The following is an 18,283-nucleotide window of genomic DNA, read 5'->3' on the forward strand; positions in this document are numbered from 1 at the left end:
ACCATAGGTGAGCTATGAAAATGAATGTGCCCCTGCCATGACATCCAAATTAACAAGAGCCCAAATTTTCTCCACCGGCAGCACTCAAGTGGAAGTTTCCAGTCGTGACACCTTAAAGGAGACGGCTGACCCACTGACAACACCGGGGCTAAGATGGACGACTTTTGGCCCAGTTGTTATAGAAGCAATGACCAGCACAGCCTGTGTACAGCTCAGCAGATTTTAATGTGGTCATGACGAATAAAGGCCTTGTAAGCTATGCAGAGTCAACAGGTTCGGATTTCCCAAGCGTTGCACTTCCTGATGCTCTGGCGCATGATGATGGGTCCTTTTTCACGTCCAGACTTTTGCAAGAGCTCTATTAATAGTGAAAATGTCAGAAATAGGTTTGCTCTTTAGTAAGGTTTAGTATAAGGAATTGTGTGGTCTTTAGTTTTTTTTTCTACATTTGTGTACTGGTTCTGCCTTTTTATCATGCAAAATACAGAAAAAAAAAAAAGTTTATAAAAAGGGAAACTTCCACTTTGCCATATGGAGATGACAGCAGTTCTGTCTCTGCACCAGGAGTTTTGAAAACGTCTAGATTGGTGGCACACCTCAGAAGTTCCGTAAAGATATCAAAAGTGTGCTTTCCAGAATTAGCGTTGCACTTCTACAGCACTGACTCATGACAGACATCCTACAAGAAGACAAGATTTTGACTTTATTGCTCATGCTCGTCAAAATCTGACAGCTATATTGCCCACAATGAGACTCAGTCGGTCACAGTTGAGTCGGAGATTAGTGCATGTTATGTTAGTTGCAGGTAATGTAAACCCAAGACGTTCAAGCACAGACGTGGACTGGACTACAGAGGTCTTCACTAAGATAACTTCTTTTTAACTCCACATAAACAGATTTCATTCATTTTCAAACATGTAGTCTTCGGCTCCAAACAACACTGAAGGAAGTGTCATCACTTGAGACCATGGGCGATAAAACAAGTTGTACCAATAAAACAATTTAGAATCAGCTTGTTAAATATATTGGCATGCTGCGTGGAGAGGGCCGCAGTTCATTTTAGGTCAAGAGAAGAGGGTTCAAAGAAACAGTGATAACCCTGGGAGCGAATGATTAGGTTCAGTCCCACACATAACTCTGATTGTTTTCCTACAGGTACTTGGAAACTGGTTTGAATGACTAATTTCCCATTTAGATTCAGGATATTCAGTGCAGACAGGAAGGAATAAGGCTGCTGCAGTGTGGGTAGGTCAGTCCCTAACCGCTCTGTCATTCACCTCCATGGTGTCTCTTCCACTTATACACCCGAGCTTATTTATTCACTCTGCGATCAGGTTTATTTGGAAGCAGCGCTGTTGTCACTGGTGATAACTTCTGAGAGCGCACGTGCGAGTGGGAGAGAAAACAGCTCAGTCACGTGAGCGAAGACAGCCGTGTCAGAGCGACAGCCTTAAAGTGTCTGTGAGCGCAGCAACATGCCCAAACAAGAGTAAAAACCACGTCTGGCCCTTGTGATGCCAAGCATTGGCCGGATAAAGTGAGCACATCACACTAGATCTGAGTCACAGTCAGCTGCTGACACCACTCTTTTCAAAAAACATGACATACATTGGTTTGTCTGCTAATCATGAAAGCAGAAGTAGGATTTAGTGAGCTCAGCAGGAGGACAGATTCAGAAAGAGTGTGTTGACGGGAGGAGTAGCTGTCAGGCTTGATGAGGAGCAGATAACAGTGTTTTTGTAGCAGAAGTCAATAACACATCAGTCAAGCAGACAGGTGAGCTTTGTGGCCATTTAACACCAGAGGACAAAGAGTCTGTACTGTGGCTTCAGCCGCTAAAAGACACACGACAAGCAAGCGATGACACAATAACTGTACACAGTCACACGGTAACAGGCACGATGATTGTTCCTGCTATGAAAAGAAGTGTTGCAATCACAAATGTGACTCTATAGGTGAGCCTATAGAATGTGTGTCAGGTATATAACAAATACACATACCTTATTTTCTGGGTATGAATCAAACTTTCTTATGCTCATGAATCCCATTATAAAGCTGAATTCTCCTTTTAACTGTTCATCAAACAATCTCAGTGTAATACTGTTGCGTCTGTGTGACTTACTTTAGCAAACAAGATCACCAGCAAGAGGACTGACCATGTTCCTATAGTCATTAAACAGTAGTTATTCTTAATGCATGTCACTGGGTCGGATTCTGACTTATTCACGTTGGGTAAGTTGAAACTATTTTTCAGTGGTGGAGTGTTGAGTGTGAATTGAGGAGTCTGAGGAAAGAAGCTGCTCTGTAGTTGGGTGGTTTACTTTATCCATCCTTCGTCATCTCCATCTGCGATGTCAGAATCAACAAAACATGAAAGTTGTTGTAGCGTTAAGCACAGCGTTGCTTTAAACTCAATTCTAACATCAACATGCTAACATGCTCACAACGCTAACACGCTGATGTTTAGGACTGCATGCCGTCCAAACCATCTTAGCGTAGTGTGTTAGCATTTGCTAAAGTAGCACTAATTGACACAAACTATCAGACACATTCAAATGAAGTCATTTGCGGTTTACGTAAATGTGCCCTAAAATCTCAAGGCAATACGTCCAAGTGTTATTGGAACTTTTTAACCAAAAATTAAACATGTCAGCCTGGTGCCTGTAGGTACAAAGGAAGTCAAGTCAGAGTTCCTAATCAGAGGCATCTCCCGGTGTTTGTTCCCCTTGTTCTCTTACTTTACCCTTTTCTACCTCATTTAACACAGGCTTTACTAATCTCCCCACTGCTTCTACTGGTCTCCTGATCGTGATTACTTTACAAAAATAAGAATTAGTGCCTTCATCTCCAGGGGAAGCAGTGAAGGAACAAACGGAGAGCAGTGGTACCTCTTTCAAATAATAACACCCACCATCTACTTTGTTATTGCTTCTTTCCTCAATAGCTCTTTTGTTATCACTGTGGTCACAGTGCATCCATGCAGATAGTGGCAGGACACACACAAGGATGGGCTCAGTGTTTGGACAGCAACGGAAGGTCTATTTTAGCTTCAGGGCAGTCACCTGCAGATAACAGATCAGGGTTTGGTGGCCTGTGGTCGGTTAGAGGCAGGTGCAGGTGCAGATAATTTTTTTTGGTATTCATCAGTAAGTGGTTGCATTTCAGGGTTTTGTTTGAGCAGTATCCAGGTAACCCAGCATTTCATACAAGCACCGCTGTTTGTCATGACTCAGCATGATATCTTGTTCTGGAATATGGGTTAGGTTGAACAGGTGCAGGAGGTCTTAACTGAACCAAACAAGAAGAAATGCAAAACTGTCTAAATCTCTTCAGTATTGGGTTATGCTGATGAATCAAACAGCAGTTTTCTTTGAAAATGTTTCTCTTGGCTATCTAAAAAAAGAGTTCCTGGAACACTGCCACAATGTCCTGGAACAATGTAAGTGCTCTTAAATGTCCTGGGATTTGCCACTAAAAGAACAGCTAGAGCTTCACAGAGAGTAGTGAAGGAGGTTAAACTGAATGAACTTGTTTAACCCCACTTGCTGACCAGCAAATGACCATGCTAACATCCATACCATGCTTAACTAAGACTGTGACGGTTGCTTAACATTAATGTTAACTACAATGTAAGAATGTAAGTACATTTAGTCAATTACTCTTAATTACAAGTTCAAGGTATCTGTACTTCACTGCAGTATTTCCATTTTCTACTACGTTATACTTCCACTCTTCAACATTTTGGAGTCAAATATTGTACTTTTTACTCCACCACCATTATTTAATAAATAGTTACTTTGCAGATACTTTGTAGATAACGTGCAGCTTTTTAGCCAAAGAATCACATTTTAAATGGATGTATTGAATCAGATATCATACAGCAATCCACTGAAAAATAATATCTCTCTATAAAAGCAAGGAATCTCTGTCTGTCTGTCTGTCTGTCTGTCTGTGTGTTCCTCAAATATCTCTGCGGATCAGGATCAGACTGACCTGAGACTTACAACATGGCTGCTGCGTGGTTTAAGGGTGTGCGACGTTGGATTTGTTTGGACTGCAATGATGCCGTTAATAAATTATTTCATAAATGCTTTACCAATTCCGCTAGCATTGTCAACTGTAGCCACCGTAGCCACGTGCGCACCAGAGCCAATCACTGCAGAGCTCAAGCCAACAACACACCTTAAGAAACAAGCAGATTTATACCTGCAGCGGCGCAAGCTGGACCAGGATTTTGCTGGCGGTTCGGTCCCGTTCTTTGCATCTAAACTGACTGTTGTGGATTAATGAGACTAAACAAGTCCGGACCAAGTCTATTCCGGTCTGAGGAGATCCGGATACGCAAGGACAACAAAGTGGAATCGGAATCTGTGGATGTTCGTGTGTAGCTAGCTGCTAGCCCACCCCCATGCCCCATCTCCTGAGTCGACAGACCGGACGCAACGGCACGTCCAAAACCGATATTAGGGTAAATAATGTCCGCCACGCTTTTTCGCGAACATTGACGTCACGTTTGCTTTGTATCTGGTGCAGGAAGAAACGGTAAAAACAGGCTTTTGTCACGAAAGTGTCCGCAAGCAGCAAGTTTGGTTTCTGAGGAACAAGGAAAGTTGTGTGAGGGACGCCGGCTGTGATACAAACAGCGACAGAGATGGCGAGTTTTGAGAGTTGAGAGATTTGTGACATATAGCGTGTTTGGAGTGTATAGTTAGTATGTTATATAGTGTTAAGTGTAGTATGTTTAGTGTGTAGTGTAGTCGTTTTTTTGTGTTGTGAGTCAAAACAATGAGGAGACTGCTGAATGTGGAGCAGGCAGTGCAGCTCTTCATTGAGCTGAGGAGCCTGAGGCATTGCCTGCATTTAAATTAGTTACATATAACTTTGTAAATTTCAAAAACTTAAGCACAAATTTAGCAAACAACAATTTATATTTGCATTATAACTAATGCAATTGATTCATTAAACATATTTGTGGTTTTCACAGTAAAAAATCTAACTTTTTCCTTCTCTGATTTTATGTTATTTTGTGATTTTAGGTCCATAGTGTTAATATGATATGTCAAAATGTAAAAACATATTTGTGGTTTTCACAGTAAAAAATCTAACTTTTTCCTACTCTGATTTTATGTCATTTTGTGATTTTAGGTCCATAGTGTTAATATAATATGTCAAAATGAAAAAATAACTGTACAGTCACACATGTGAGGTTGTGCTGAAAATAATGACACCAAACAAAGCAAGGTAAATAGTTTTTAAGGTGAAATATAATGGTATAATCAAAAGTAGTCAAAAACAGCCAATTATATCCCTGACGTCCCACCTTCAAACACAACCTCATTTGGCCATACATGAAAAAGCTACTTAACCTCCCACTGTTCTATAGGAATACATGCTTCCTATGGGCAATGCACTAGTTCCAATAATTTGAAAAATATTAGACCCAATAATTGGTCCACCCATGGTTTACAGTGTATACATACATTTAAATATATCTATAATTTACCTGTACTTTTGATTTGTTTGCCAGGAAATCAATGTTGATACTTAGGTTCATATAATATCAGATACCTTAGACTTTATCTCATGTGCTATTCATATGGATGAGTTTTACATTTACCAAATTCATAGTTTAACACAATATCTTTACTTTTACTCCAGTTTGCCTTTTTGATACTTTTACAACACTGGTGCCTTAGTACAACCACACATGGCAGCTAGCTTGGCTGTGGACCTTTTTTAACACTGTAACACATTCAACACACGAACCTGTTCGGCTGTGATACAATCTTGTTTGGGTGCAAGTAGTTAATGTTATCAGTGCAGACAAAGGAGATTAATGCTGTGTATGCTGAGCATCATTTAACCCACTCATACGCTATAAGTATGTGATGTGCTGATTCTGGCTTAATTAACTGTTTCTCTGCTCACTACAAACTTACTGGCACATCTGCACATATTTTGTCACTCACTCTGAGTAAGAGGGTGTGTGCTGAGTGTTGAAAATGGGAATGTAAAAGGCAGAAACTGGTGTGACAAAGAGGCCTTAGGGGAGGAGAAAACATGCTGAGCCTAAAGTCAGGCGGTGAGGGGGGAAAAGAGGAAGCCGGACGGAGCTGTTTGAGAGTTGAGAACAGAGAAATGAAAGGAGGAAGAGGCTTTGCTTCGGCAAGTGGAAACTTCAGCTGCCTGACCATTGAGAACCAGCTCCAGCCGGTCCTGTCCTGATGCACAAGATAGGACTCCATCCATCATAAAGAGCAGCCAAGTGGGCCAGAAGATTAACAAACACCAGCTGACGAACACCAGACTACATACCTCCATCGACCTGACGTCATCTTTATCCCCCTCCTATAAGGACGTGTTTTAATGCCAAGCTTGGTGTTTTGTGTTGGAACAAGCTGACCCACATGCCAAAAAATATAGATATATGTATATTACAAATGTTTCCACTAGAAATAAGTGAATGGAAGGGTAAAGATGTTAAAACCCCTCTGTGTCTGGAAAGGATTTACAGCCATTCAAGCTGCACAGGCGACCCTAAAACTTAGATCCAACCAGCACCTGGAACAGAAATTCACACCGCTGCACAGAGCCACATCCACACGGGCGCAACAACAGCAACTGTCTGGCTGGCTGAGATCTCAAATTACTGAGCAACTCTTGACCTTTTGCATTCATTTACCCCCCCCCCCCATCTCCCTTCTCTTTGTTCTGTGTGGTCGCGTGTAACAGACAGAGCATATACTGTACTTCCTCCATCTCACCCTGCCATTTCCAGCAGCATGGTAAAAAAGTATTACCAAGAGAGTTCTCACGACCGATGTGTATGCTTCTTAACATCTCAGTCATTAGTGGAGAAAATGTGCGGAGCATTTCGATTTCTCAACTGAAAAAAAGACACCAATAAACAGTTTGTTCGGTCAGGGAATCAGTCGGATGATCAGTGAGCCTGTAACAGTTTTCCCAGATGGTCCGGTGACACAGAAAGAAAAGGGATTGGGAATACAGGAAATACACATGAGAGGGCATCCGACAGAAAGTAGATCAGGGCAGACAAGGAGGCCAAACACCAGCAAAACAGAGGGGGCTCAAACACGTGCCACCAACCAGACGGAGAACAGGAGGGGGAGGAGCTCCAAGTGCATGCGTGGGTGTGGATGTACAGTATGTATGTAGAGGGGTTCTGTTTGGAAACACTTGGAGAGATTCTGTGTAACATGAAGCTGTTTACAAGCACAGAAGAGCAGAGAGGGAATTAAACGCCCCGCTCTCCTCCACCTCCTCCTCCTCCTCCTCCTCCTCCTCTCGTCAGCTTCCCTCCCTGTTTTCCAGCTCCGGGACACTGCGTGCTGCTGACCATGTGTCCACAAGAGAATGAGGAAGTCAAGCAGTGGTAGATAAAGAGAAGAAATAAGGAAGAGGAAGACGAGAAGGAGTCCACATAGAGCTCATTAGATTTAGCAAGAGAGGGTGAAAGAAATCTCTGGTTCTACTCCCAAATGACTAAAACACACTGTGTGAACTGGGTGTGCCACCCTGACCTGAGGTGTTTCAAGAGCTCTGCAGCCATGAGAAATAACCGTTACAGGCGCTTACTCTACCTCTCTATGTATTTCTCACACACACACAGAACCTGCAGACACTTTGAAACACACACACACAAACCGAGGCAGTTGTATAAACGAAACATTTGTTGAGGCCTGCAGAGAGCATACTGTCAGTTAGAGGCCCTCCACAGCTAAAACAACCACACACACAAATGCGCACACAAACACGTCTTACATACAGTAACATACAGTATCGTGCGGGTCCAGCCTTGCTGAAGGAGAGCAGCTGAAACCTGAGAGGATAAAAACAACCAGGCTGAGAGTAAAGACTGGGGGGGGTTGGGGGGATGAAACCAGCTAAGCAACTTCTGTGTGTGTGTGTGTGTGTGTGTGTGTGTGTGTGTGTGTGTGTGTGTGTGTGTGTGTGTGTGTGTGTGTGTGTATGTGTGTCAGTCAGGGTCCCAGTTAGCAGCCTGAATAGGAAACGCTGAAGCATGGGTGGAGAGACACACTCAGTTCCCCTGTCGCTGCTTCCTGTTTGTCTCCTCAGCGACAGCCTGTCTCTGCCCTCGGTGTGTTTTGTGATAAAGCAACAGACTATTCAGGCAGCAAGTGACACTGTCGCAAAATAAACCACTCAGTACTAAACTAGAAATTGAATGATCCACCCCTGATGTAATGGTTACAATGCAGTTTGTCGATGTGTTTATTGGACAGTAAAGATCAGAACTTTTTTTTTTTTTTTTTTTAAAACAGATCCTAAAAATGTCCTCTCACTTTTATAACACACTCTATTGTGTGGTTAGAACAATCGCACATCTGTAGACATGCACTCTCAACAACACACACACATTAGTGACCCGTGTGGATGAAATAAAAATGAGGAGAGGTCTTTTTTTGGCTGCTAGCCAGAGCGGCAGTGCAGGAGTGAATAATAGATTACCGATGCAGACTCGCTCTCTTTGAACCACTCTCATCCTCTGTCTCCCCCTCACGTGGACTCTCCTGTGATGCAGCACTTTTTGATGAGATCATCCTGACCACTGGCTTTCCTTATCCACTGCCTCCCTCCCTCCCTCCCTCCCTCTGAAGTCCACACATCACTGCTCATCCCTTTCTCCCTCTGCTCAGACATCTCCCTCTGTGTCCTCTTCCATCCTCTCTGGCCGTCCTCCTCTCTGATGTGCCTGTCTTTCTGTTCATCCCTCTCTCCATCCACTGATCCCTCTTGTTTTATCCTCTCTCCATCACTGTCTGATGCCATCACTGCTCTAGTCCACTCTCCTGCCTCTTCGGCTTCATCTCTCTCTCCACATCTGCTCTTCTTCATTTAATTTCCCCTCATATTAAATCTCTGCAGTCTGGTTTGCTGATACTGACATTTTAATAAAAAAAAATGAGTCATGCAGTCTTTTTTGACATGTCTGCTGCTAGATAAACTGTATTGTGTGTCTGCGTTTCTTGCAAAACTGGTGTGAGAGAGCTTAAAGACGCAGCAGGCTAACCAGCTGCAGGTCCTGTTTGGGAGTTACTGTGGCCGTTCAGCAAACCACTATCATGCTAGCTAGCTGTCACATGATGTCAGTAGCCAGGCATAATATGTCTGCTGTTTAGGAAGGCAATACATGAAAATGGTTAAGCGAATATATATTACTTTTTTTTTCTTTTTACTTAATATATCTTAGTATATGATTTGCGTGGTTAGGTGGTTGGATACAGCTCATCTATGCTTCTTCCACGGTCGACCCGGTCCTTTGTTTGCCTGCCTTAATCGTCAGTACAGTCAGGATTGTTTGCTATCGGTCAACAGCGTAAAATGCATGTCTGAGTTCACCAAAGTTGATCTCAAGGCAAAGGTTCTACGCAACTGTACTTTGCATCCTCGGGCAAATCCACTTAACACAACAGCCATGTCCAATGTGATTAAGCAGCTTTAATGTGAAAATGTAAGCATAGTTAATTTGGTCAAGCCCTCCTACTCACCGTCAGAGAAGTGAAGGTCATGCACATGCCTCCGAACCCATTCAGCGCCAAGGCAAAGAAGATCAGGATGGACAGATCTGTGGGAGAGGGAGAGGAGATTCACAGACAGATGCTGTTAGTCTGATGACATGAGGGAACTCCAGCACATCCCAAGTGATTGATTAAAGTGTCACCGCTGCATCAATACATGTAACCTGTTTGCTGTGCAATATGGGTGACCTACAAAAGCAGCATGATAGAGAGCAGTGTGTGAGGCGGTGTGGCGCTTGCTGTTAAAGCCATGTACTGTATGTGAGATGACACGAGTAGGGATACTCACTGTTGGGATCATTGGCACCGTAGGCGATGAGCAGGCAGGAGAAGGCAAAGCAGGCACTGGCAACACAAAGCACAAAGGCATTAAATAAATAAACCAAGCAGGCCATTAATGGCTGACATCATATGACATCAGGGGAAGATGGATATTCTTCTCAAGCCTCACCTGCCCAGAAGTCGTAGTTTCCGTGGACCATACTTGTCCATGACGATGCCCATGGGCAGGGTAATGGCCGATAGCAGGAAAGAGCCCACGGTGAAAGCCAGGTTCAGCATCTCGTCCTGGTCCTTGCAGATGGTCCAGCCGTTCATCTCCAGGTACTCCTCAGACGCGCTGGTTTCGTTCGCTTTGGAGAAGTTAAGGCTAGAGCTGTTCTCTGGAGAAAAATAGTGAGAAAAATTAGAGTGTGTACACGCTGTGTGGAGTCTTTTTGACATTCCCCATCTGCTTCAGTTGAGAATGCTGCAGAGCTGTTCTGCTGCGAAGGTCCAGAAATGTTTTGTGTACTATAGAACTTCACCTGACTTTCCATCGGCATGGGGCCGAGCAGACAATGACTGAATTTTCATTTTTGGGTCAACTGTTCCTTTCACGGTAATAAGTGAATCAAACCTCAGAATCCAACCTTTGGATGTGTGCACAAACCATCGTTATTTTCCCTGTTCCTGAAACAATCATTATGAAAACCTGCTGACTTGATAAGAGTATTTGGCATGATCTAAAATAAAGGCCTCGGTATTAACAGGGAGCTCATTCCTAATGTTGCTCTTTGAAGTCTGAGCTTCCCCCCTTCCACCACTCCCTCTCTCTCAGGGCTGAGCTGCTGATCTAAAAGCCAGGAGACTCATTAAAGGTTAAGTAAACACACTGAGAAGGAAAACAACACAATACATGGTAAACAGGTGCCAGAAATAGTCAGAGCGGCACCCATGCAAGGCGGAGGGGAACTCTGTGTAGCAGTTTCACAGGGACAGATGCTGGCTCGCTCTCCTGAATCACTGGTAAACACAGTCCACTGAGTTCATGTGCACTCTATTTCTGTCTATCTGCTCTATTAGACCGTTGCCTGTGGTGAAACTCTTCTGGTATCAACAGACGGGGGGGGGACAAAAGAGGACGGCTGATAGAGGAAAACAACTCGTCACCTTGACTTTGTTTTTGATCAGCTGCCAGGAAAACAATAGAGACAGACTCAGCAGTTACCACATTTTAAATGTCTGGAGGAGGGAGGGAGGGAGGGAGGGAGCTATAAAGAACTTAGTCATCAGAGTGTTTTCTTCGTTGGAGCCCTGAGGGCAAGTTGTCAACAGCAGCTAGTGTCTCAGCCGGGTCTGATAAACAGAACTGAAGATCTGCTTGTTCTTTAAGCGGTGTGTGATGTTGATTTCTACCTCTGCTGGGCCAGTTTATGGCAAAAGGATAAAGAGGCTGGGGGGGGGGATTTAGAAGACCAGGAAGCTTCTATGTCACTATTAATTGTATCCTGGTGCGGCATATAAGTAGGTCATAGTTAATTTGGCTTAATGAACACCTGATGACTGCGGCGATGTCTTTATACAGTGTTGCACAGATTCACTGAGAGATGTGGGAACACCTGAGCAGTGAAACAAAGCAGCTGCAGACAGGACCAGTGAGATTTCACACGAGGGTGCAGAGCTGTACTGCTCACAGACACTACGCTGCACTGTATTCAAGTGCACTACTTATGGATCATGTATAGATATATATATATATATATGATATACAGAACTAACAAAGCAATCTGCTCACAAGGTCCATTTAGTAGATGGTCTGGAGCTTTCAGGCATGTTACACAATCTTCCTCAGCAACTGGAGTTTGCTCTGTTGTCTTTGCAGATGTTTGCAGAATTCCGATCTATAAATCTATGACAACTGTCCAGCTTTACTGTCCTTATTCTTAGCTGTGTTTCTACTTCTACTCTTTCTAGCTCCATTGGAACCGTGAGCAACAAAAAAACGGAATAAAATTCCTGACCAGTAAAGTTCAAATTTTGATCCTGATGATAATTATTATTGCTTTAAATATAACTATTTTAGTCTGGATCAAGGCAGCGGGACAAAAAATGTGCTTCTTTATCAGCGTTCGAGGGCTCCTTGTGATCAAACCTCTTCCGTCAATATGGAGATTTAGTGCTCGACACTCTTTGAGGTGTATTGGAGCTTTAAGTGCTGACTGTTGGACTCGCAGAGGAGAGCAGCATCTGTCCCCCAACGGCCTCAGCTGCTGACTAATCAGATGGCCAGAGCAAACAATAAGAGATGAGCCCGGACTACACACACACACACACACACGCATACAGGCACTAAAGGGTTTAAAAGGCTGACTTGATCATCTGTGAGAACCTCCTAACCCTGTGCTCACCGTGTTCCTGTTCGTTCATCTCAACACCATGTCATGTACATTTATCGCAACATTTTTTTGCTTTTTCTTGTACGACTCTTTTCTAAAATATCTACGGTACGTAAAGTGGATGTCAAGGACTCGCCTCTTACAGAGTCAGTTGGTTTAATGATTACTGGGATGAACAAACAGCTTTGTTTCCTCTAACTGATCACCAGCGTACGCCGACTATCACAAAGGATGTTAGGTGGAATAATGCTGTCGGATCCTGCCGTACACACAGCTCATCCGTGTAACAGTGGCCATATCAACAAACGATTAGCAGGCAGTGATCTCTCAGCTGATTAAAGGCTGAGTATATAAGGATACAGTCATTACTGTTTAAAGTTGATGGGGTCAAGTGATAGTAATGTATGACGGCCTCGGGGCAACAAGAAACAAACAAGAAGACGCACGAACGACTGATTTCACATCCTGTTTACGTTTCGTGGTGGCGTACATTCTGTTCACCCGGACCACAAACTGTCAAAACGCACATCTGGTCTCTTAATGAAACAAGCCCAGAATATAGGCCAAAGAAGGTCGCGTCGTGACAAAAAAGAGAGACAGGAGGAGGTGAGACCGGCCGATGAGTTATACAAGGGAACTGTATTTTCTGTCTTTCTTTGTTTTTCCACTGTGTGACACAGGAACACAGCGCACACACTTCACACCTTCAGAGCCACTGCAACCTGAGTGTGGGGGAGCAGGCTGCTCTGAACTGACGAACAACAACATGAGTTTCACGAACACGACGAGGAGCGCGCTCTATGCAACAGAGCCACAGCGTAGAAATAGAAAACTGTGACCTTTAGGGGGAGGTATGCTATTATTGATATATGTGCTAATTAAACATGCAGCCGACTCAGACAGTGTATCAGTGCAGGATGAATAGGCCTAATCCAGGGTGTGACTTTATGTATAATGTCTCCTGCACACCTCTCTCTCTCTCTCTCTCTCTCCCTCTTCCCCCCCCTATGTGATAACAGGCAATTTCATGAACCTGATCTGCTGCGGCTCTGATTGTAAATCATCACACACGCTGCAGCTGCTGCAGGAGCTGATGCCACTCGGTGAAACCTCCCCGACACATTCCGGGACAGGGCTTTGTTTTCTCGGGCAAGCAGTGGAGCATCTGTGCGACATGTGGAACCACTGCAGTCTGGCCGTCGCGGCATCTCTGACTCAATGTGTTATCAGCCTTCTGTCGTGAGCATCCGGTTGAGTGGAGAAACGTAGTGAACGCAAGGGTTTGCATACTGATATTCATCATCTTAACACAACATATCTTTCAGAGGAATGCTCATTCCACTGCTAGAGTTTGAAAATGGATGCAGTGAAACAACATCTTTAAGTTGGTTTCTTTCTCATTTCTCACCCATCTGCCTGACATGTATACCCTTCATTTGTATTTACTGTGATGAATTAAAGCAATGTGGACCTTAATTGTTCATCCAATTGTGTTCCCTTTTGTTGTGCTACTAGACCCCATACAGAGGACCCCAAATGCAACGATGCATTTAAAAGTAGGGAACAAATGATGCTCAGTCATCTTCATAGAATATGAGCATGACCTGCATCACGTCCCATGTTTGGGTTTTTTATTAACGGACACACTGTTAAGTCGTCTGCAGCGAACACAGAATAGCAAATGAGGGGAACAATTTCAGAAGCAGCGCTGAAACTGTTTTTCAGTCGCTGTACTTGTTCCTCTTGTGAACACTGGCCAAGGTGAGATCCCTTCCTTGAGAATTTGTAATGTTTGAGATGAGAGGCAGACTCTGCAGTCCTTGTTTTGTGCAAAAAAGCATCTGACTTCAGCTGAAGCTAATGTGAGGGAGTTAAATCAAGTGGAAATCATTCAAATTGTGGGACTTTTTAATGTACAATCTCCTTTTTGTGTTACCATCTCTCTACTACAGCACAGCAAGATAATAGCATCTGGGGAATCACACTCAGACTTTAACGTACCCACTCAATCTGACCTGCTGTGAGTAGTAAGAAGGGCTGACAGTTTGCCAAGCTCTCCACTGTGTCAAAGATTACATGTAATTTAAATCTAATAATAAATGCAGACAATACACATTCAAAGTGGGACGATGAATGAGTGCTCATGTCTGGCCCCAAAGATAGACAAACACTGCGAGAAACACCACAAAAAGGCCGACATCGTACCTTCTTGACCTGATTTCAGACAAGCAAACATGGAAACTGATGATTTAACGCCACTTAACAGGTCAGAGAGCCGTTACAAGAATGTGGAGACCTGAGCTGAAACATGATCCAATCAGATAAACAGGCCGCCTTCACAGACATCAGCGGATCATCAGTTTTAATTCACAGGAGATTGAACGTGCTGAAAATGAGAAATGATCTACAAAGCAGGAAATACAGGCGCACAGTGACAATGACCGGGCTCTCAGATGGGGTCACGTGATAGCGTGAGAGGAATAAAACCGTTAAAAGGCTCTATATGCAAAAATGAAGCCAGCAGGCCTTTCATCAGTGCTCCTTTGTAGGATATAGAGAGAGAGGAATACACAGACGGAGCGACAATCAGAGGATCAAAGAGACAAAGTCAGAAAACAGCCTGTGTGATGATTATGACTGAGGGGATGAATGTGGACCTTATGGCTGCTTTTTAAACTTGTTTCCAGCCCACCGGCCATACTGACTTGTTTTCCATGAGAAAAACCAAACTGTTGGATCAACAAGAATCTTGCGTGTTTGCTAATACGCAGGTAGCTGCTTCTCAGCTGTCAGTTGCAGTCCTCACCATTAACAGGCACAACACTGCAGTAAAAGCAATGAAAAACGTAGAATATGGAGCAGCCAAGGCTGTGAGCACTTTCTGAAAAAGCTTGTTTGTGTGTCCTTAAATCTCCATATTTCCACCACACCCACTCAGCATAAATGAACCTCAGGGTGTCGCAATCAGTCATCTGAAAGCTTTTGGTCTCTCAGCAGCTCAGAGATGCTCTGTGCGTCATCATGTCATTAACATCCCGTTCGGATTAAATCCATTAAGCCAAGAGAGAAGCAGTTTTTGTAAAATACTGGTAGCAAACAGGACCGTTAGCTTCAAATGAGATAAATGTATATGCAAGAGGTGTGTTAGAGTAGCAAGTAACGAAGGATATTGACAAACAGTTCCCATTTCACTCTTTTTATGATGTTAACTTATTCATTTAATTCCAGTGTTAGTACATAAAATGAGTTCCTCTCAGTGATGACCCTCTCTGGTTCTGTGTGCCATTTCTGGCTCAGACCGTCCATCATTCAACATGTGGACCGGATGAGCATGTCTGGCACAATTTTGCTATCTATGATAGACATGGGGTCAGCTGCCTGAATGACTATAGCTGACCCTACTCTGGCCCAGAGTCCAGGCCAATGTCATGGGCACCAATGTTCCAGCTACCAGAGGTAGACAACCTTTGGACCGTAATTCAGTGCTGTATGTGGCTGAGTGCCCTGTCGCTGGGCAAAAACAAGCTATTAAGCTAAATCTTAATCTTAAAAGTTATCAGTGGCTTTAGTAGATAAATATAGAGGAGTAAAGGGTAAAGCTGCATACAATTTTAATATTGATGTAAAATTACAATTCCTGAAATTGTACTGAGGTACAACTGAGAAAACATATAGTGCACTACTTTCCACTACCTACTGATGCAGTCACAAATTCCGCTCAGCAGTCCTGAAATGCACCCGTCCTTCATTAAATACAATAACCCTGTGAAGCTGACTCACCAGGTCCTTGGCACAGGTAGGAGTAGAAGCCCTCAGACTTGAGCATGATGAGCAGGGATCCCCAGCCCAGCAGCACGGCGGAGAAGAGCAGGTTCTCGATGACTGCCGTCACCGCCATCCACCAGCGGCGGGAGAAGGCTGTGGAGAGGGTGGGAGCCATCTCAGCTGGGTCAGAGGTGGCACTTCACTGGCCTGACTGGAGGTGAGGGAGAGGCTGCCGGAGCCTGGAAGACAAGACGGTGGGGATAATGATGAGAGGATGATCATGACATTAAGATTTCTCCTGAGGGTGAATATTAAAAAGACAGAAGGAAGGATGTCAGATGATATCGGTGCTAATGCTGCACTGGTAGTTAAAAGGAACAAATACAGTCATAAACGAATGGTTCCACATGTTTACAGCACTACTGCATACTTGTTTACCTACTTCTATTTGCATGATATTTATGTTAACATGTCTTTATATTCAGCTGTGTGTCTTATCTATCTGCTGTGTGTAAATTGAGAGCAACTTAAAACCAGGATATAAATTCTTTATATGTGTATAATAGATACTTGACCAACCAAACTGATTGTGAATGAGGGCTGCTTGATTTGAGACTAATGTGTTTTGAATGACTCCACTGTGATGGACCATGGATGTCTTTGTTCTGCTCAGATGATGATGAAGGCAGTCTGGAGGAAGACTCCGTAAACAGAAAACAGCTGAGGACTTGGAGGTGCTCAAACCCCTCCTATAAATAATAAAAAAAAACTCCCGCCCCATGACATCTCTAATTGGCCTTAGGGTTTATGATGGCTTCTCCTATTGGCTGTCAGTGACATAGCTCGTGCAGCAGCTACACGTGAGGTTGATGTTGCGTTCAGTTCCTGTGGGGGAAGTCTGTTAAGGGATAATTTATTGTCAGAAAATGTTTGTTTTTGCGGAGCTTTTACATTAAAAACTCAACTCGAAGCTGCTGAGTGTGATGCCAGGACCGAGATCAACATTTACCGTTTGCTTACCTAAATTATTTTGATATCACCAAATCAGATTTAAAAAAAAAAAAAAAAGAAGAAGAAATTGCCCAAATGTTGTTAACCTTGAATTGGTGAAAGAAATAAATCGACGGGACACGACTACCTGCTGGATTTCAATCTCTGCTTGTGTGGAACTATAAACGGAAATGTTTCAGTCTTGTGCCGGGGGTGACAAAGAGACTTTGGTAAAAACAACTGTGCATTTCCAGGAAACTCCACTGCACGTGAATGCAGCGCGAGTTCCAGCCGGTTCGAACCAGCGCGGCGCGAGACTGTGCAGTGAACGCTCACGCTGCTGCCTCTGCTCTGACACACACACACACACACACACACCATCATCATCCACACACTGAGCAGAAGAGCTGCACCTGAACTCAACATCAGCACATGAAGAAAAACACAAAGAGAAAAACAAATCAAATAAAAATGTGTAGGCCTAAATAAAATGAAATGTTGTCCTATATGATTTTTTTTTCTCTTTTTTGCTATACTAATTCCAGAATAAACAGATCGGTGAAATAATAATGTGTCAGTCTGTTTTCTCATGTATGACCTGTGAAGCCCTCTCAGACTGACAGGAGGACACACCGGCCACATGCATGACCTGATCTGAATCCATGATAGACATTAATCCTACACTATATTACTGTCCCAACATCTTGTTAGTCTGTTTTTGTCTGAGCAGGAACTTGATGTCACTCATCGCCCCCAGCACTGAGCACAGCGAGAAGAAAACAAAGATAAGTCGGCCGAACTCCCCCGTGTTCTGAGCGGTGTGTTTCAGCAGCAGATCTGATGTGTATGAATAATAAGACAAAGTATATTGCGGTGATTGAGGAGCAGAGCTGGAACTGGTCTGAACTGGACTGGAATCATCCGCACAATACGCCCTCCCTCCACCAACCCCAATCTGCATCTCCAGCCCCCTCCGCTCCACTCGGAGCCGCGCTGCCCGCAACAAAACACCACTGTTCCGGTTGCTTCTTTCAAAATAAGAGTCTAATGAGTGCCGCTTCTTTGCAAGACATTGTGAATAATGCAAAACGCCAGTGTGAGCTGTAGCAAATGTCTCCCCTGTAGAAAGAAAAAAAAAAAAAAAAAAACAGCCTGCACAAACAGTGAAATAGTTCAGTGGTACAAATGTTTCCACAATATGCAATAGAAGGCTTAAAAACTACATGAATGCATTTTTTACAACACAAATTATGGATGTGATTGATGCAGGGGTTTTGCCAGAATATTAAATATACTACAGTTCCCCTTAAA

At 43.6% G+C, this 18,283-nt stretch overlaps 1 protein-coding gene across 2 annotated transcripts in view; it reads right to left on the reverse strand.

Annotated features, from left to right (window-relative positions):
• Positions 1-18,283, reverse strand: part of LOC115569495 (large neutral amino acids transporter small subunit 4-like) — a 31,691-nt gene that overhangs the window by 11,770 nt on the left and 1,638 nt on the right. For both annotated transcript variants that reach the window (XM_030397463.1, XM_030397464.1), the window contains exons 2-5: positions 15,998-16,221; positions 10,012-10,222; positions 9,850-9,905; positions 9,531-9,607 (exon numbers count right to left, since the gene is read on the reverse strand). In XM_030397463.1, the coding sequence (XP_030253323.1) occupies positions 9,531-9,607; positions 9,850-9,905; positions 10,012-10,222; positions 15,998-16,157 (504 nt within the window). In that variant the 5' untranslated portion in view covers positions 16,158-16,221. The remainder of the gene's footprint in view (positions 1-9,530; positions 9,608-9,849; positions 9,906-10,011; positions 10,223-15,997; positions 16,222-18,283) is intronic.

The sequence above is a fragment of the Sparus aurata genome, chromosome 2 (assembly GCF_900880675.1).
Source record: "Sparus aurata chromosome 2, fSpaAur1.1, whole genome shotgun sequence".
NCBI lineage: Eukaryota > Metazoa > Chordata > Actinopteri > Spariformes > Sparidae > Sparus > Sparus aurata.